The sequence below is a fragment of the Furipterus horrens genome, unplaced genomic scaffold (genome assembly GCF_987537825.1).
Source record: "Furipterus horrens unplaced genomic scaffold, mFurHor1.1.pri manual_scaffold_11, whole genome shotgun sequence".
Taxonomy (NCBI): domain Eukaryota; kingdom Metazoa; phylum Chordata; class Mammalia; order Chiroptera; family Furipteridae; genus Furipterus; species Furipterus horrens.
Genome location: NW_028327181.1, coordinates 50,299,097 through 50,316,612, shown reverse-complemented (window position 1 = coordinate 50,316,612; position 17,516 = coordinate 50,299,097). Strand labels below are relative to the sequence as shown.

The following is a 17,516-nucleotide window of genomic DNA, read 5'->3' as shown; positions in this document are numbered from 1 at the left end:
CCGACTTCCCTATGTCCTGACTTATACTGTGAGACACATCACGCGTCAGAGGCCTCAGCTGAATCACACTGGGCCCCTCCCATACGCACTTTACACCCAGCAGATGTGTAAAGGACGTTCTGTCAGTGATGCCATGGGGTCAAACGCACAGATGGGGGAAGCCGGAAAGGACATGCCCGCTTTGTCTGCGGATTAAGCTCCTGCTCAAAACTCCTCTCCATAAAAAGCCTCCGGGATTCATTCCCAGACACATACTCCTTCTTCGACAACTCAGCCCTGAAGGTGACAACACCCACTGCTGCCCCCGCCCCTGTCACCCCTCAAAGGTTCCTCCAGGCGCCACCCTACTTTCACAAAGGTCCCGCCACCACCGGCCTGGCTGGAGCTTGGATCCTGCCACCTGTCACATTCCTGGGGACAAAGGACATTCTGTTGAAGTGCCCTGGGACTTTCTGCGCCACAGAAAACCCCACAGAAATCCCCCACGAGGGTTCCTGCAGGTCACAGAATTCAGGGGTCACAGGCTCAGGGAGGGGAGGTGCCCAGACAGACTGATGGCTCTTCATAGAAGACCCAAGTCCTGGCCCCAAATGGCCAGCCCTTCACGCCACCCTGCCACGCACGCGTGCGCACAGCCGGGTCGTGAGAGAAGCAGAATCTCACCTTGGTGTTCCTCCAGTTTGCCCATGGTCTCCATCTGCTCCACCAGGTCATTTGAATTCCACTGGCTCATGCCCATGAGGATGGCATTCTTCCCTTCGGCCACCTCCTCTGGGGGAAGGAGCAGAGATGGGCCTGAGCAGGGAGGGCATCTCTGAGGGAGCACTTATGTCTCCCTTTGAGAAGGAAGTCTGTGGTTAGGACAGGTGTGACACGTCCAGGAATTTTTCACTGCAGTAAAGTCATGCGAGAGGCTAAAACCCACGGAAGGCTCCATTCCTAGCCCTAAGAACAAAATTTCTTGAAAGGAAGTGTGTTTGGGGAAAGGAAAAAACAAAACAAAGCACTTTGCCACTGCCAACAGTTTTTCTTTGAGGAAGTTACGTGCCTCTGAGCTTCAGTTTCTCTGTCCATGGAACGGGACTGGAAATGTCTCACTCACAGAGTTGTGAGGATGGAAGGAGGTGATGAGTGTGAAGGCCCCGTGCATAGAGGGCGGTCATAAGTGAGAGAGAGGGTGGCTATTTCTTCCCGTGAGAAGTGAGGCTGCATCAGGATTTGAGTGGATCAGGATTTGAGTGGGCAAGGGCCAGCTCTGGAGAACTGGAAGAGCAGGGGACTTCTGGTTCTGAGCAAGCTTGGGCTGTGCAGAACCCTTGGCCCACATCGCAATCTTATGAACTTATTAGTGCCTTCATTCCCCAGCCCGAATCCTCCCCTCCACCCTGTCTCTTTCCTTGCTCTTTCCCGTTGGAGCTTAGTGATTACTATGAGAGAAATCGATGGGGCTGCGGTCCTTGGCCACGCTGAATACAAGCCCCTGGGTCCCTCACATCTGGTGTCATCCCTCCTCCCGGAAGGGGGCATTTCCTCAAGAACAACCCCTCAGGAATGTGCCCTCCTCTCTCTTTGAAGGGTCTTCCTGGTAAAAAAAAAAAACAAAACTGTGTGTCCTCCCTCATAGAATAGATAGTAAAGAATGGCAAGGGAAATCTTTAAGCTTATGATAACCAGAAATAAAGGGATGAGACCCACTGCACTGAGAAAGAACTGGTGGAAGCTCGGGAGCTGTCCAGAGTTCTGAACTCCTCTAGAACTGAGCGGTCCAAGGCCCATTTCTGGCTGGGGTCTGGATGATGATGTTGATGATGATGATAATGGTTCCTGCCTTGTTTCATTCATTCACTCATTCATTTAACAGCACATCACATTCTTACCATGCACTGAGATTGTTATAAGAGGGTTAAAAATATTCACTTAATTCTCATAAAATACTAAAAAGCTACTATTATTATCTCCATTTTAGGCATGGAGTAGTTCAGAAATTTGCTCAATGTCAATGTCTAGAGCCAGTATTTAAACTCATATATACTATTTCCACGAGCCCTTACATCTTGTCCTCCTGATGGCCTGCGCCGGGCATCCTGTTTTGGCTCCAGCCAGGCACCACTCACACCCAGGCAACTTACTCGGCATGGTGTGTTCCCCCAGGGCACCATGAGCACCTCTTAGCAGCACTGTGTTCTGGGAAGAGCCCTGACTGGGTTCCAGTCCAGAGTCTGCTACCTGTGAGCATGTGCTCTATAGATATCCTTCCACTCTCCCAGTTTTCTAATCTCTTCAATAGGAATAACAACTCTGGTTCTACAACTCTTTCTAGCAAGCTGTCATGAGGACAGTGACATGCTACATTTGCAAAAGCTACAGCAGCCAAAGCACTGTGAACAAATGTCAGGTAGGGTTACTCTGGGGGAGGCAGGATCACGAGGGGGGCAAGAGCTCAGTTCTGGTGTTATGCTAGAATTGCTGTGAAGCCATGAAGGCAGAGTGTTTGCAAGTACGGCCAGCACACGCTAAGAGCACAGAGGTGGAAAACAGCACATGAAGGGGATGGCCCGTCATCACTCCACTTACGCTGTGGTCTGCCCCCACGACACTCTGGCCCTGCTCCAGAGCAGGGCAGTCAGGGTCCGCCTGGAGCCCAGTCTGTCTGTGTCCCCTGACTCCATTGCACAGCATTCAATCCCCCACTTGTACATTTAAACATTCACTTGGCAATGAATGGGTTCCTGAGCACTTACTACGTGCATTGTGAGACCCAACTTCTATCCTTCGGGAGTAGAGCTTTGTGAAAGAACGCAACAGTAAACAGCTCTCATGCAGGGCATGCTGGGGCTCCTGGTATCGTGCCCGGTATGCAGCAGGTGCTCAACAGGTGCTTACGCATCCCAGCTCCCTTTTTTTCTACAATGTGTGAACTCTGTCCCTGGTGTGTGTGTGTGGGGGGGGGTGAAGCTATCAGAACCCTGAGGGTCCTGCCCCACTCTGAGGTCTGAGTACGCCTACTTCTGCACCATCCTCGGCCTCTTTCTTCTCTTCCTAGCTGTGTGCATGACCCTGCACTTTCCCTTGTGGTCTTTTGTCTGTCTTTTTAGTAAATGTATTTTCCTCTCTGACTGCTCCGTGTTCCTCTCTGCTTGACATCTGGCCCTGTTCCACTCTGATCTGGTCTTGCCAGATCCCTTTCCATTGGTCTCTGTCCCTCTTGGTCCTTGTATTTCCCTGTGTCTCTCAGGCATTTGGTCAGGTCTGTCCCTCGGTCTGGGTGGGTCTCAGTCCCGTTCCCATACTCTTGCTCTTCCTCTCTCTTCACCCCAGCACCTGTCTCTCTCCTCTCTCTGGGCAGATGTGTCTCGATCTCTCTCACTCTCCGGCTTTCTCTTTCTCTGGATCCTGCCCCCTCAAGATCTCTCTAGCCAGGCAGGTCTTTCTTGCTTTTTCTAGGCTTCTTTCTCCTTCTGGCTCATTCAGCTCTCTCTGTTTGTGTGTGTGTGTGCGTGTGTGTGCGTGTGTGTGTGTGTGTGGCCCTCTCTCACATCCTTTCTGGGTCTCTCTTGCTCTCTCTCCCTCTGCTTTCTCATCTTCTCCCTTCCTTTCTTGCACTCCCTGCCCCTGTAACAGAGTGCCATCCCCGCATTCCCCATAGCCCCTGGTTTCGGTGATGGGGGAAGGAAATAATACAGCTTTTAAGGTATTTTGCATATCTATGGCAGGCGGGCAGCTAAGGCCTGTAAAAGGGTTGATGATACTGTTTAAGATACTTTGCATATCAATGACAAGGAGATAGCCAAGTCTTTCCAGAAGGAAAAGAGAGCCAGAAGGAAAGGAGCCAGAAGGAAAGGGGCCATGCTGTTTGAAAGGAGGAAGAAGGGCCCATGGTGGGCCATGAGGTCTGATGTGAAAGAGGGGCCATGATGTTTGGAAAAATGAAGAGGGGCCCCCGCCTGCCTGAGAAGACGCACAGTGGAAGGCACATGTCAGAGGAGCCCGATGGAGCAGCGGCTGCAGCAGCCCTGTGAGAAGCAGCCGAGCTGCCTGTAGTCAGGATCCGGCCACGTGGCCTGGGCTAGTAAGAAAGCAGGCACGCTGCTGCTTTGATTGTGCCCACTCCAGCTGACTCCAAAGCCACCAAGGACTCTGCCTTGCAGACCTGGACTCGATCTGGACTCTTGGAACTTGGGACATGTGAAGAGGACACCCTTAGGACTCGTGCCTTTCCTGGACTTCACTGTGATCCAGTGTAACATGGCACATGCTTTCCTGGACTGTTATACGGAGGCTGACGACATCGTACCCCAGATCCTAAAGGAGACAGCTGACAGATAGGGGATGGGGAACTATTGGGCTTGGTTTTGGCTTATAGCCTGGGGAGCAAGGGAAGTGCTAGGTCTCCTGGGCAACCAGGGCTCTGAGCTGAAGTGCTCACAGCTCCCCCAAGGCTGGAATATTGTAAATAAAGACGTGTTTTTCCCAACACTAATTGTTGGGTCTTACACCAAGGCACCACATGAACAAGCCCCTCTTTGCTGGGTAACATCCCTTCACCACATCCTTGTCTCTCCAGCTGCTCCCCCCCCCCCCACCTCCCAGACACACTTTCTGTGGGCCTCTCCTCTGCCCACCCACCCCCCAACACTCAGCCTTCAGATTCTCACTCTGGCAACACACACACACCCCACGATTGCTCCTTTCTCCTTTTGGAGTCATTCAGGCAAACCAGACTTTAGGTCTCCGCTCAACTTCCCCTCACTGTGGTACGTGCCTCCCATCAGGGCCCACAGAGGCCACAAAGGGCTTCTTTGGATAAATGTCCCGGTTAGTGATTCTGCTCTTCAATGTCTGGCGACTGTTCTCTGAATACTCATCCCCTGAGACCTCTGGTGCGGACACGGTTTTTGCACGTACATCACCCCGACTGAGCCGCAGCCCCTGCCCAGACTAAGTCAGGCTGAATCCCACCCAGAGCACCACAACGCTGGCCTTGACCCCAGACTGACTCCAACCCTGACCAAAGCCTGGATACACCCCTTTAAGCACAGCCACGAGTGCCATAAGCAGAGCCTCTCTTCCTGCCCCGGGCCTCAGTCCCTGCTGGATCCACGGGACTTCGGAGCAGGGAATCTCCTTGTTCCCTAGTAGGAAGACTTCCCCTCCAGCTCATGGAGCTGAGAGCGTGGCCACCTGCCACCGGCAGGTCCAATGCCATACATCACCCTTTGCATCCAGCCCACGGCACCAGTGTTCCCAAGGACGTGGGTCCACTTTGCTCTGGGGCCTCAGGGAGACAAGAATGCTAAACCTCTCATCCCCACACCCACAGCCACTACCACTCCTCTCTCTTCGTGGCAGGTGAAGGGACCAAAATTCTGCTACCGTGAAGCTGCTGTTTGGAATATTGATTTTAAGTAGTTAAGAAACAAAACTCAGAGAGAACTTCTGAACCACCCACCTTTCCTGCCTAAGACATTCAGACAGACAGACCTGCTTCAGGAAGAGTTCAGGGTGTGGCCTTAGCCTACCGTGAATTAAGTAGGGTAAACAAGAGGGCTTCAGGCAGGGGGCCTGTTAGCCAGATACCCAGGGTCCCTTTGTTCCTGCCCCCACCCAGCAAGGACTTGACTGTCACCTGTGCTCCACTCTGCCTCAACTACTTGCAAATGGTCCATTCTCACTTCTGAAATCTAATACTTTGTTCTCCCCCGGCCCCCTTTTCCTTTGTCCAAAATGTCTTCTATAGCCAGTGTTGCCTCACTGTCTTTGGAATTTTCATGGGATGATCATGCCTATGTAAATTATTAAACTTTGATTTTTCTCCTGTTAATTTGATTATTAGTCCAGCCTGGAAGAAGTTAGAAGGTAGGAGGAAATGTATTACTATTCTTTCGCCCCCACACAGTGGAGGGTCCCCGCTCAGCCCACGTCCAGAAACCTCTGGGGCTGATGGATGCCCTTTGCTCCCACTCCCACTCCCCCGCCCCCAATGGGAGGGGGGCCAGGAGCAGCGTCACACCTGTGGTTTGCTTCTGTGAGGGCTCCTATGCCCAGCTTCCCACAGGGACACCCTCCCACTCTGCACAGGAGAGAAACAACCCTGTTCCAGCTTTTGTGGGAGGGACCCTGAGGCCCAGAGACTCAAGACTTGCCTGAAGGCAGCCAGTGACCAGTCAGTGGCCCAACCCTGAGGAAGACCTGGGTCCTCTGAGCCCTGGGGCCCTGCACTGCTTTCCCCGACTCTCCCCCACCTTTGGGGTTCCAGCAGCTGTGTTATCACAGGAGAAGCCCAGGCTGGAGGAGAAGAGCTGTGTTGTGCCCTCATTCTCTCTGAGGCCGGCCCTGCCTTAGTGCCTTCGCCTGTAAACTGGGATGCTTTGTCCTGTGCCACCTTCCCCTCCTGGCTGCTGGGGGAAACCAGGGAGTCAGAGCAAGAAGCAGAGTCTGTGCAGGACAGAGACCAGCTCCTGGGCCCCAGCCACCTGCCAGGCGCGGGGAGTGGAGGGTCAGAAGGTGCTGAGCTTGGAGAGAGCAAGAGAACAAAGGACAGCCAAAAAGTGCCAGCTTCCCACCCAGCAGGACTCCCCTCCCTCACCAAGGGACGGAGTCCCACGCTTTGCTCCCTGTCAAACTACCCAGGGCTGGCTGTGTCCTGAAAATACACCCTGGTGACCCCCACTCCTTCCTCACCCCCAGCCCCGCCAACATTGCCCCCTGCAACGGTCAGGGCCTGGCCTGCTTGTGCATACTCACAGTGTTGAGAAGGGGCTGTTGTTTAGGATGCCGGCAGGGAAAGGCAACAGAAAACAAGTATCTCCCATGAACGTAAGGGACCTGCCCTGGGCACCATTGCCAACAAGGCCTAGGAGCCTCCTGGAATGTTCAGGGCTGATAGGAGCCACCAAGGTGAAGGAAGGGGCACCCGCATTTCACAGCTGGCCCAGGTCACGCAGCGCCTCGGGGGCAGGGCTGGGCCAAGAATTCCGCTGTCCTGCCTGCCAGCTCACGGCATTTCCCACCAACACTGCCTTCCACCAGCTGCGTCCACGGTAAGTCCGAACCTCTGTTTGAACTCATATGCTTGGTGACTTTCAAGATTTCTCTAACTGGACTATTGATTTGCAGCTAAGTAGAATGTTAAAGTTAAGGGTTCCCCTGATATTTTCTATGTAAGACATACATTTTGCTATAGAAACAGGTCATGAGTGGCTCATGCTTGACCTACCCAACCACAGCCCCAGTAAACTCATCTGATGCCACAGGGGTCATTTTAGCCTCCACCTGCGCCCTTGTTGGGATGGTGGCTCCAAAGGACAGTTTCCTCTGAGAAGGGCAGAGAGTGCAGCTAGAACACGGTAGCTCCACCCCTACCCCTTTCTGCTCTTTTCCCACGATCTAACTAGTCAGTGATACCAGGTTTAAAATAATTCGTAAGTGTTCCGTTTCTACACAACTTTATCATCCACTAAGAAGCGAAAAATCACATTCTCTGTTCAGCTGTTAATGCTGGGATTCATATTTACTTTTATAAGCTTTTCCTTGTTTTTAGTTTTGTTTCGGGTTTTTGGACCATGAATTTTATTTGTTTGTCAATAAAAAAGGTAAGAGTGGAATGCTAATAAATTCCTGTTTAGTTCTGTAATGTCAAGAATTTAAAAATTTAAAAATGGATTGCTTCATATTTGAAAAAGCTTGGAACTACTACCTTAAAAAAGCAGGGGCAGAGCCCTGGCTGGTGTGGCTCAGTGAATTGAGTACTGGCCTGCGAACCAGAGGATCACCACTTCGATTCCTAGTCAGAGCACATGCCTGGGATGCAGACAGGGTCCCCAGCTGGGGGCGTGCGACAGGCAACCACACATTGATGTTTCTCTTCTTTTCTTTCTCCCTCCCTTCTCCTCTCTCGAAAAATAAATAAATAGAATCGTGTTTTGGGGTTTTTTTTTAAAGGAGATTTTCATTTTCTCTCTAGAACTCTGCATTTCACCACCAGGAACCACATGACATCTGGCTGTCCCTCCTTAGTCACTGAACTCTCCTTACCCAGTGTCCGGCCAGTGCACCTGTCACCCAGCCATCTCCCAGTGAGGGTGCAGCTTACTCCAGGCTCAGGCATGCAGGCCCTTCCTGCATCAGCGACCCTGCATTCAGAGTCTCTGGCCTCCTGCAGGGCAGCGGTACCCAGGGCCACCTAGGAGCCTGGGCAGCAAAGCACATCCTGAGGCTAGGGGGTCGGGCTTGCTCTCCCTCCCTCTACTGGGGCAGAGGGCCAATTGCACTAAGCGGGCCCCCCCTGGCTCACTCTTGGCCCCCCTGCCTTCCTGCTCATTCCTCTGGTAAAGGCTTTGCACTGGCTGTCGCCACCATCCAGAACACTGTTCCCCCAGTGCTCAACTGGATCATTTCACGTTATTCAGCTCGTTGCTCAAGGCCACATCTGGGGGCCTCCTGCAGTCACCCAGCCACTCTATCACATTCCCTTCTGTTATATTGGAGGGAGCTCCTCCATTTGTTCAACAGTATTACTGAGATGTCATTGACATTCAATGAAGTATACATATTTAAAAAGCACAATCTGAGGGAGCCCCTCTCTATTTGCACTAGATGGGATGCTGTCCAATTCATGAATTGTTCAAGAAAGCCCATTAGATCTCTAAATTCTAAAAATAAAATAAAAAATAGAACGTACAATTTGATAAGTTTTGACATATGTATACGCCCATGAAGCCATCACCCCAATCAAGTCAGTGGCTGTGCATTCATGACCCTCAGAAGTTTCCTCCTGTCCTTTCATCCCTCCTTTCTGCCCCCAGGCAGCAATTGGCCTGCTCCTGTCACTGTAGATTCGTTTGCATTTTCTAGAGCTCTGTATAAATGGAATCACACAACATGTGCTCCTTCTCCATCTGACTCCTCTTGCCCAGCTCGCTTATTCTGAGATTCATCCACATGGCACCTGCGTCAGCGCTTCATTCCTTGTTATTGCCAAGGAGTATTTGATCGCATGAATGCACAGCACAAGTTATTCATCGATTCACCCTGTGATGTACATTGGAATTCTTTTCAGTTTGGGGCTCTCATGAATAAAGCTGCTGTAAACATTCATGGACACGTCTTAGGTGAACTGAGCCTCTCTTTCCTCTTGGGTAAATTACCTAGGAGTGGACAGGCTGGCTGATGTTTTACTTAACTTCGATTAACTTCTTTTTTGTAAATCCTCACCCGAGGACATGATTGATTGATCTTTTAGAGAAAGAGAGAGACATCGATCAGTGGCCTCCCATATTTACCCTGACCGGGGATTGAAGTCATCACCTTTTGGTGTACGGGACGATGCTCCAAGCAGCTGAGCCGCCCAGCCAGGGCTGCTTTGATTAACTTTTTAAGAAACTACAGTCTACTTTCTAAAATGGTTGTATTGTTGTACATTCCCATCAGCAGAGTCTGAAAGTTCCATTCCTCTATATTCTGATTGCTTTAATTAGCTGTTCTAATAGGTGTGCGGTAGCAGCTCACTGCAGTTTTAATTGCATTTATTTGCTTTTAATGACTAATGATGTTGACCTTATTTTAATTTTTTGTCATTCATATATCTTCTTTGGTGAGATGTCTGTTCCTTTATGTTAATGTCTGTTCCTTTATGTTATTTTATTTATGGTAATTATCAACATAATTCACATGCTTGGATATTGTCTTACCACCCACCATCCATAACACTAAACTGAAGGCTCCATGAGGGCGAGGGCAGGATATGTGTGCTCCTGTGCCCCAGCGCCTAGAATACTGCCTGATGCTTGATGGGCAGATACCTAGGAAGCACTTGAAAGAGTGAATGAATGAGTTGGGATTCTAGCCCCTGTTCTCTCTGACTCCATGTAACCCTAAGCAAGTTTCCTGACTCACTGCTCTCAGGTTCCCTGCCTGCAACATGGGATGGGGTATTGAACTAAAACTCCTGAGCCCCCCCCCCCCCGCCCCCCCCCAGCTCTGACATGATCTGTGTTTGAGGCTCTCCAGATGGCCTCACTGTGTTGACAGGAAAGGGAGTGGTACCCCTTCTGGGTCTTGACCCTGGAGCCCACTGCCCACCCTGCAGCATCCAACCAGGGGCATCAGCCACCCCTGAGGCCCCAGGCCTGCTGCCTTGGCCAAAGGAGCCAGCATGCTGCCCGGGGATTGTTATAGACCTGGCGGCTCCGTACTCCTTTCCTGACTAACAACCCCAATCCCTCCCATGCCTCACGTATACAACCAGAGCCCCCAGGGCCAAAGAGTCTCCCCTCTGCTGCTAGATCATGAGTCATGGCGGTCTTTCATTTCACCAGGTAACCCCAGTGCGGGGCCAACAGGCTGGAGCTTGAGGAAGACAGGAAGGGAAGAAAGTCTTTATTTCAGTAATAAGTCAAAGAAAAAGGCCTGACCTGGACATTCAACATCTGAGTTCCAGCCTTTCCTTTCCACCCTGATGTGTGATCTTGGGAGGTCCCTTCCATGGCCTGGCCTCAGTTTCCCCATCAGCGCACCGACACCGAGGAGGAGGACATATGTTTCAGGACCTGTTCCGTGCTGACACCTACCAGTGCAGCTCCATCACAGCTGGAGCCAGAATCGCAGAGGCAGCAAGGTGCAGGGCCTTGCTCACGTGGGGACAGGGACCACCCACCATGTCAGGTCAGGGCTCAGCTTGGCTGGAGAAAAGAGGCCAGGGAGGTGGCCCTTCCAAGAATGCCCAGGAAGCTAGCCACCCGTGGCCCAGTCTGGATGCTGAGAGAGGGTGGGGCCTGCTGCAGCTCCTGGGAACGGGGAAGGTGGCTTTTCCACCTCTTACTGCCTTGAGCCAAGGAAACATGCCAAGGCCCTGCCCAGGGAGGCCGCATGGGTCAGACAGGAGGTCTGGAGTTGGCAACTCGGAACTAAAGAGGATTCCAGCAGCCTGGGGAGCAGCTGCCCTGGCTGAGGGCTGCAATGCTCTGGAAGGGGTGAGATGGGAGGAGGGAGCAGAGGCACAAGGCGGGCAGGGAGTGCTGAGGGGTGGGAGACTGAGAAAGAGATGGGCGAGCCTGGCATCTTGGGGCAGTGAAGAGAAGGAAAGCTGGAGGTGGGGCGAGGGTGGGGGAGAGAAGCAAGGGGAAGGAAGAGACAGAGATGGAGGGCCTCCAAGAGGAGAGGCGAGAGGGATGCGGCCAGTTGGGAACTACAGACGGAGCAGGGAAATGACGGGAGGGGAGGACAGAGAGCCGCGGGGGGCAGTGCTGGGCTGGGAGGAGGGCAGATGCATGTGTCCACCGCCGCTGGCAGGTGAGCAGGGCCTCCCCACCCCGACGCCGCCCCATGGCAGCGGAGCTGACCGGCGCCGCCCACACAGTCCTCCCTCGGGGGCCATCACCGTCCTCTGGGAATGTGCAGCCTTAATGAACTGCACAAATATTTTAAATAAATGTGCTAGAAGCATCAAAATATTGAAGCCATTGTTGTCACACACACTCTGGCTTCGTTGCTATGGAGGAACTCAGCCCTGGCAGCCTCCAATGGGAGACAGGAAATGGGCCCCAAATGGGCTGGTTTAGGAGGGCTCCTGGGCCCAGAGCTGAGAATGAGGGAGGCTGGAGCCAGACAGCATCCCACCCCCCAGCCGTGCTTCCCGAAAATCTCCAGAACTGGGTCTTCTCCATTCCTGGAGGCACAGAGCTAAGAGGGAAGCTGAGGTCCAGAGAAGGTAAAAAGACTTGCCCAAGGTCACAAACAAGTCCATGGCGTGGATGAGCCCATGTCCCAGGTGGTTTGCTCTGGGTCCAGATATCTTCCCAGCAGAGTCTTTTTCTCTTTCAAGACCCCATTTTGCCAGGCATTTCAAAGTTGGCCCTGTCTCGGGAGGAAGTTAACCCCCAAATAGGGTGACTTCCCAGAGGGGGACCAAGCCACCCAAGTGAGAACTGGGGACCCTCCTGGGACAGAGAGGATGCCCTTGTTCTCCTCACCCACGCCCACGCAGCCCACGGGAGCACAGCTGTGAGGGTCCTCTCTCCTCAATTCCACACAGACCCTGCCTCCCGCGGGTCCCCACACCTGCCCTGCACGGCCTCCCCTCTGAGCCTTTGCCCAGGCTGATGGCTCTGCCTGAAATGCCCACCCGGTCTGCTGCCCTCACATCCAACGTTCACAATGCTGCTTGTTCTCCCGTGGTCGCTTAAAGAGCGCCCCTGGCTGAGTCCTGTGGGCTGGCCAGACTCGGCCCTGGGGCGCAGAGGCGACACCCTGCACGCCATCATCTCTCATCTGAGCAACCGCCTTTCTAAACTGGTCCCTGCTTTCATCATAGCTCCCCTCCCGTCCATGAGCTAATCTTTTGAGTCACTTACTGGGTCCCAGGCAGCCTCATGTCTCCTCTTCCCTGCCCCCTGGGCCTCCTTGTTCCTGGGTTGCCCCCATATTTCCTGCTTCAGCGCCGTCACACCTGTTTCCTGTCTAGAAGGCTCTTTCTCCCGCTCCTCACCGAGCCAACTCCTTCCCTCTGTTCCACAGAGAGGATGTTCATGACGTCCCCACCCCTCCCAAGTCAGGTGCCCCGGTCTCGCTTGTTCTATGAGCAGCTGGCACTTGCTACGCAGTGACATTGTTCCCCATTTGGGACTGCGTTTCCCTTTGGGTAACTGTCTCACGTGCACCTCTCTCACCAGACGTAAGCTGAGGAGGGCACTGAGTGAGCCCACCCATTTACTGCGGCGGCGTGAGCACCTCGCACAGCTCCTAGAATATACCAGGGACTCAGCAAATACCCCAAAGAGTGCGGGAGTGGGTGAGAGCCCTAGCCCTCGGGGAACCCACGGACTGCTAAGTACGAAGTGTGCAAGGAACTGCAGTGTCTGAGTGGGGAGAGATAATAGCCCCCAATGGAGATGCTTTCTTGGGGCTTCCAAACAGATCAGCCAGCCAGTGACAGGAAGGTGGGGTTCACTCACCTCTTGCATCAAAGAATTCATCATCCGAGCTCTCCACTGAGTCACTGAGGACATTTTGAAGGTGCCAGGGGGCACCGCCGCCCGGGGTAGGGCCACCTGCCAAAAGGAACACATCTGTTAACCAAGCCTGTGACTGCGTCCTGGCGTGAAGGAGGTAAGCCAAGGCAGCCTCTGGACCAAGGGTCAGTCAGTGCCCTGCACGTCCCTGCCCTCTCCCTCCTTGTGCTCAGTCCCTCAGAGCCCTGCTACAGCTGTGGTTTCTTTTCAGCCGCCACACCTTCCTGAGACAGCTCCTCGGGGCAGCAGAGTTTTCTCCTCTATGGAGCAAGAGTCTGGAGGGAACGGGGGTCGGGGGCGGGGGGCACCTGGGGCTCAGGAGAACTGTTCCAAGTAACTCAGAACTGTTGGAAGCCAAGTTGGCAGAGCAAATGAAAATACAATAGATAGCCAAAGCTATTAATCACCGATTAGTTCCTAAATCAGGGAATTAATGGGCATTTAAATGACATATTTATGAGATACCAGCAGGTCTTCAAAAAGCACATTTTTCCCAAAGCAACTGATTTGGCCAGCTGTGTGCTGCTGGGAGCCCAGGATTCTAATCCCACTCCCCTTGCTCCCCTCCTCCTCCCCCAACCCCAAGGAGCCTGACAGTGGGCAGTTCAGCTTCCTCCTGGAGCTTCCCTCTTCTCACCTGCAAACAGGGGTCAGGGCCCTTCCTCACTGACCCCACTGGGCCGTCGTGAAAACACTAAGGAGTGAAGGCCACGCGAATCCCTGGCAGTGGTGGGAAATGCCATACAGATGCCCAAGAGGATCAGGAAGCCTCCTGAGGGGCAGGGGACCAGGCCAGCTGTACTAAAGGCCGCGCACAGCCTTGAGTGTCAAAAAAAGTTGGCACCATGATCCCAAAATAGCAAGGGAAAGGCCCAGAAGCTCAGTCACCTTGAAGCAGGTCGCCACCCTACACGTCTCTGCATTTTCTTTTCTATTTTTTTATTGTTTTTCTATTACAGTTGCCCCATTTCCCCCATTGTCCCCTGCCCACCCCTCCCGCACTCGATCCCCGCCCTGTTGTCCGTGTCCCTGGGTCCCTCACGCCACTTCCTTCTCTGCATCTGCTGTGTCCGTTGTCCAGGCCCAGGGGGAACAGAGCCAACAAGTGTTTTTGGCAAACAAGCAAATTAATAACAATGATCTGATGAGTAAATACACTCTGCTAGTTGCTTCACAGGTATTAGCCATCCTAACCAAGCCCCACGGAGTGAATGTCATGCATCCCCATCTCACACCCAAGGAAATAAAGCCTCACGGATGGGAAGTCTTCTGCTCAAGGTTGTAAAGCCAGTCCTCACGTGATGGAAGCAGGATCTGAACCCAGATCCTTCTGACTCCAGGGTCTGTGCTCAGGACCACTATGCTGGGTACTCAGCATCACTGTTCAGGGTCCCAGATGTCCTCCTCACTCCTGGCCAAAACAGCCCTCCCACCTGCTGCTGGCCAGCTGGGCAAGGGGCTGGAGGCCTGTCCCTGGCTGTTCTCGGGGAACCCAGCCCCGGGAGCCAGCTGTCCTACTTCTAGAATCATCCAACCACCAGGTCTGCAAATCAGTGTGTGCGTATCCTTGCGACTGTGTGAAAACCTAGAGGTGTGTCCACATTCCCAACCCGCCACATCCCCTTCCAAAGCCCATTCCTGAGACACACGCATGCACACATTCCCATGTACTCTCTCCCTCATCCCCCTTTTACACACACACACACACACCCCAGATCCTGGCCATGGGTGAAAATTTAGCAGAAAAATGGGCTTTGGAGCAACACAAACCTGGGTTTAATGCTACCACTTACTAGTCTATGACCTGAAGCCAATGAGCCTCTCTGAGCCTTGCTTTTCTCATCTGTAAAGTGGGGGTCATAAGTCTTGACTCACCCTTCGGATATCTAACTAGGATCACCCACCAGAGGGCCCAGCACGCTGAGCACTCGGGAGGCGGTAGGCAGCCTCATCAGCTGCAGGGCCGAGGTCTGGGCAGGGCCCTGGCGCCACCCGCACCCAGCAGGCCTTCGAGTAGCCCCCACGGGCCCTCCCCAAGGCTGCAGTTCCCTCTGTATCTTCGGAGGCCCCCCTACACCCTCTAGCAGACTGTCCTTCTGTCCTACCTTCACTAGCACACTTTTTTAAAACTCAAAACCAGGATGAGAGAGAAAGAGGACTATCTCAACCGTGCCCAGCAGTCCAGAGAGAAATAAACGATCCTTCCCTGCCCATGGTGCCCCAACCTTCCCTCGGAGCTCCAAGCTGGAGCCCACCCTCCCCCTCCCGGCCCACCAGCACACCACCCGCAGGTCCAGTGTGCTCTCCGGGACCTGCTCACAGGCCTGGGTCTCCCCGCAAGCGGGGGCAGCTGGGGGCGGCTGTAGACCCTGGCTCAGGCCCTCCAGCGCACACGCCTGCCTCGCCCGTATCGACCCTGGCGCCCAGGCACACAGGCGCAGGCAGGGGGAGGGGAACCTGCTGGGGGTGCGGCGGCACCCTAGACCAGGACCCCAGCCTGAGGGCAGAGCCCCACCAGAAGGAAGCTACCAGCTTGCTCTCAGGAACCCGGTCAGAGGGCAATGCCATGTCTCAGCAAGACAGGCCCTGGCACAGCAGAGAAAGGGCTACAGGCATTGGCCGACTTCTCCTGGGCCAGACCTCGGACCAGATGGTGTGAGAGGAAGGAGCTGGGGACAGAGCTGAACTGGATCGGTCCCTGCCCCTGGGGTGCTAGCCTTGGGGCCCTGTCCTGCACCACCCCTGCACAGAGCACAGGCCAGACCCCTAGGCTAAGAGGCACACACACCCTGCACCCCACAGGCGTGGAGAGCACCTCTCTGAGGCAGAGACCCCGCAGGTGGGGTGCGGGGAAGCAGGCCTTCCTGGGGAGGGGTCGAGCCGAGCCTCAAAAGAAGGGTGAGCAGAGTTGGCCAGGCTGGGGCAGGGTGGAAGAAAGGACAGACACAGGTCAGAGCGATCAGGCCACTTCCAGGAGAAGCTGGATCTAGAACTTTCTCCTCCAGGGTAAGAAGTCTGTCTGGCTCATCAGAGCCAGGGAGGGAACATGGGTGTCTGCTATGACAGCCACAGCCCTGAACTACTCAAGTAACACCTGCCAGTTCCCAGGCCTCCAGGGATCCAGGGTGCCTCTGAACGGGCCAGGCCTGGTGTCCCATGCTGGGCCTTCCCCCCATGATGACGGCCACAGCCCTGCCTGAGGCTGACTCTGAAACACTGGCCTGGCAGGCCTGCTGGAGTCCAGCGGTCGGTGCCTCAGAGGCGACAGGGCTGAGGGAGAAGAGCCTGGGCTGCTTGGTGTAGGCTCATCCAGGTGGGCCCACATCTTCCCTGTCGCTGTCGCTGTCACCAGCCTCACATACAGTGTCATACACACACAGCCTCACACTCACATAACCTCACTCATACACAGCCTCACACACAGCCTCACACACACACACACAGCCTCACACACACACACAGCCTCATACACACACACAGCCTCACACACACACACACACACACTCACACGGCCTTGCATACACACACACACAGCCTCACACAATACAGCCTCGCATACACACACACAGCCTCACACACACACAGCCACACACACACGCATGCAACCTCAAATACAGCCTCACACACACACACACGCGTGCAGCCTCACACACACACAGCCTCACACACAGTCTCATACACACACAGCCTCACACTCACATAACCTCACTCATACACAGCCTCACACACAGCCTCACACACACACACACAGCCACACACACACGCATGCAACCTCAAATACAGCCTCACACACACACACACGCGTGCAGCCTCACACACACACAGCCTCACACACAGTCTCATACACACACAGCCTCACACTCACATAACCTCACTCATACACAGCCTCACACACACACACGCAGCCTCACATACACACACAGCCTCATACACACACACAGCCTCACACACACACACACACACACACACACGGCCTTGCATACACACACACACAGCCTCACACAATACAGCCTCGCATACACACACACAGCCTCACACACACACAGCCACACACACACGCATGCAACCTCAAATACAGCCTCACACACACACACACGCGTGCAGCCTCACACACACACAGCCTCACACACACACACGGCCTTGCACACACACACACACAGCCTCACATACACAGCCTCACACGCGCGCACACACACACACCGCCTCACACACACACAGCGTCACACGTGCAGACTCACACACAGCCTCACATACACACAGCCTCACACACACACACACACACACACGCGTGCAGCCTCACATACACGCACAGCCTCACACACACACACACAGCCTCACACACACACACAGCCTCACAGCACACTCTTAGATCACCCTTCACTGCGTCTCAGGTCTGGCCTGGTGTCCCAGAGGCCCAAGTGCAGGATGCAGCACATGAGATGGTGGCGTCCGTGTGAGGCTCTGCAGGCAGAGGGCCCCTCAGGGCCGTCCTCCTCTCCACAGCCCCTC

The 17,516-nt window shown here is 54.0% G+C and overlaps 1 protein-coding gene across 1 annotated transcript in view; it reads right to left on the bottom strand.

Moving 5' to 3' along the window:
• LOC149997551 (uncharacterized) overlaps positions 1–17,516 on the bottom strand; it is a 79,785-nt gene that overhangs the window by 15,488 nt on the left and 46,781 nt on the right. Inside the window, exons 2-3 of the mRNA XM_090257486.1 lie at positions 12,951–13,046; positions 664–771 (exon numbers count right to left, since the gene is read on the bottom strand). Of these exons, the coding sequence (XP_090113612.1) occupies positions 664–771; positions 12,951–13,046 (204 nt within the window). The remainder of the gene's footprint in view (positions 1–663; positions 772–12,950; positions 13,047–17,516) is intronic.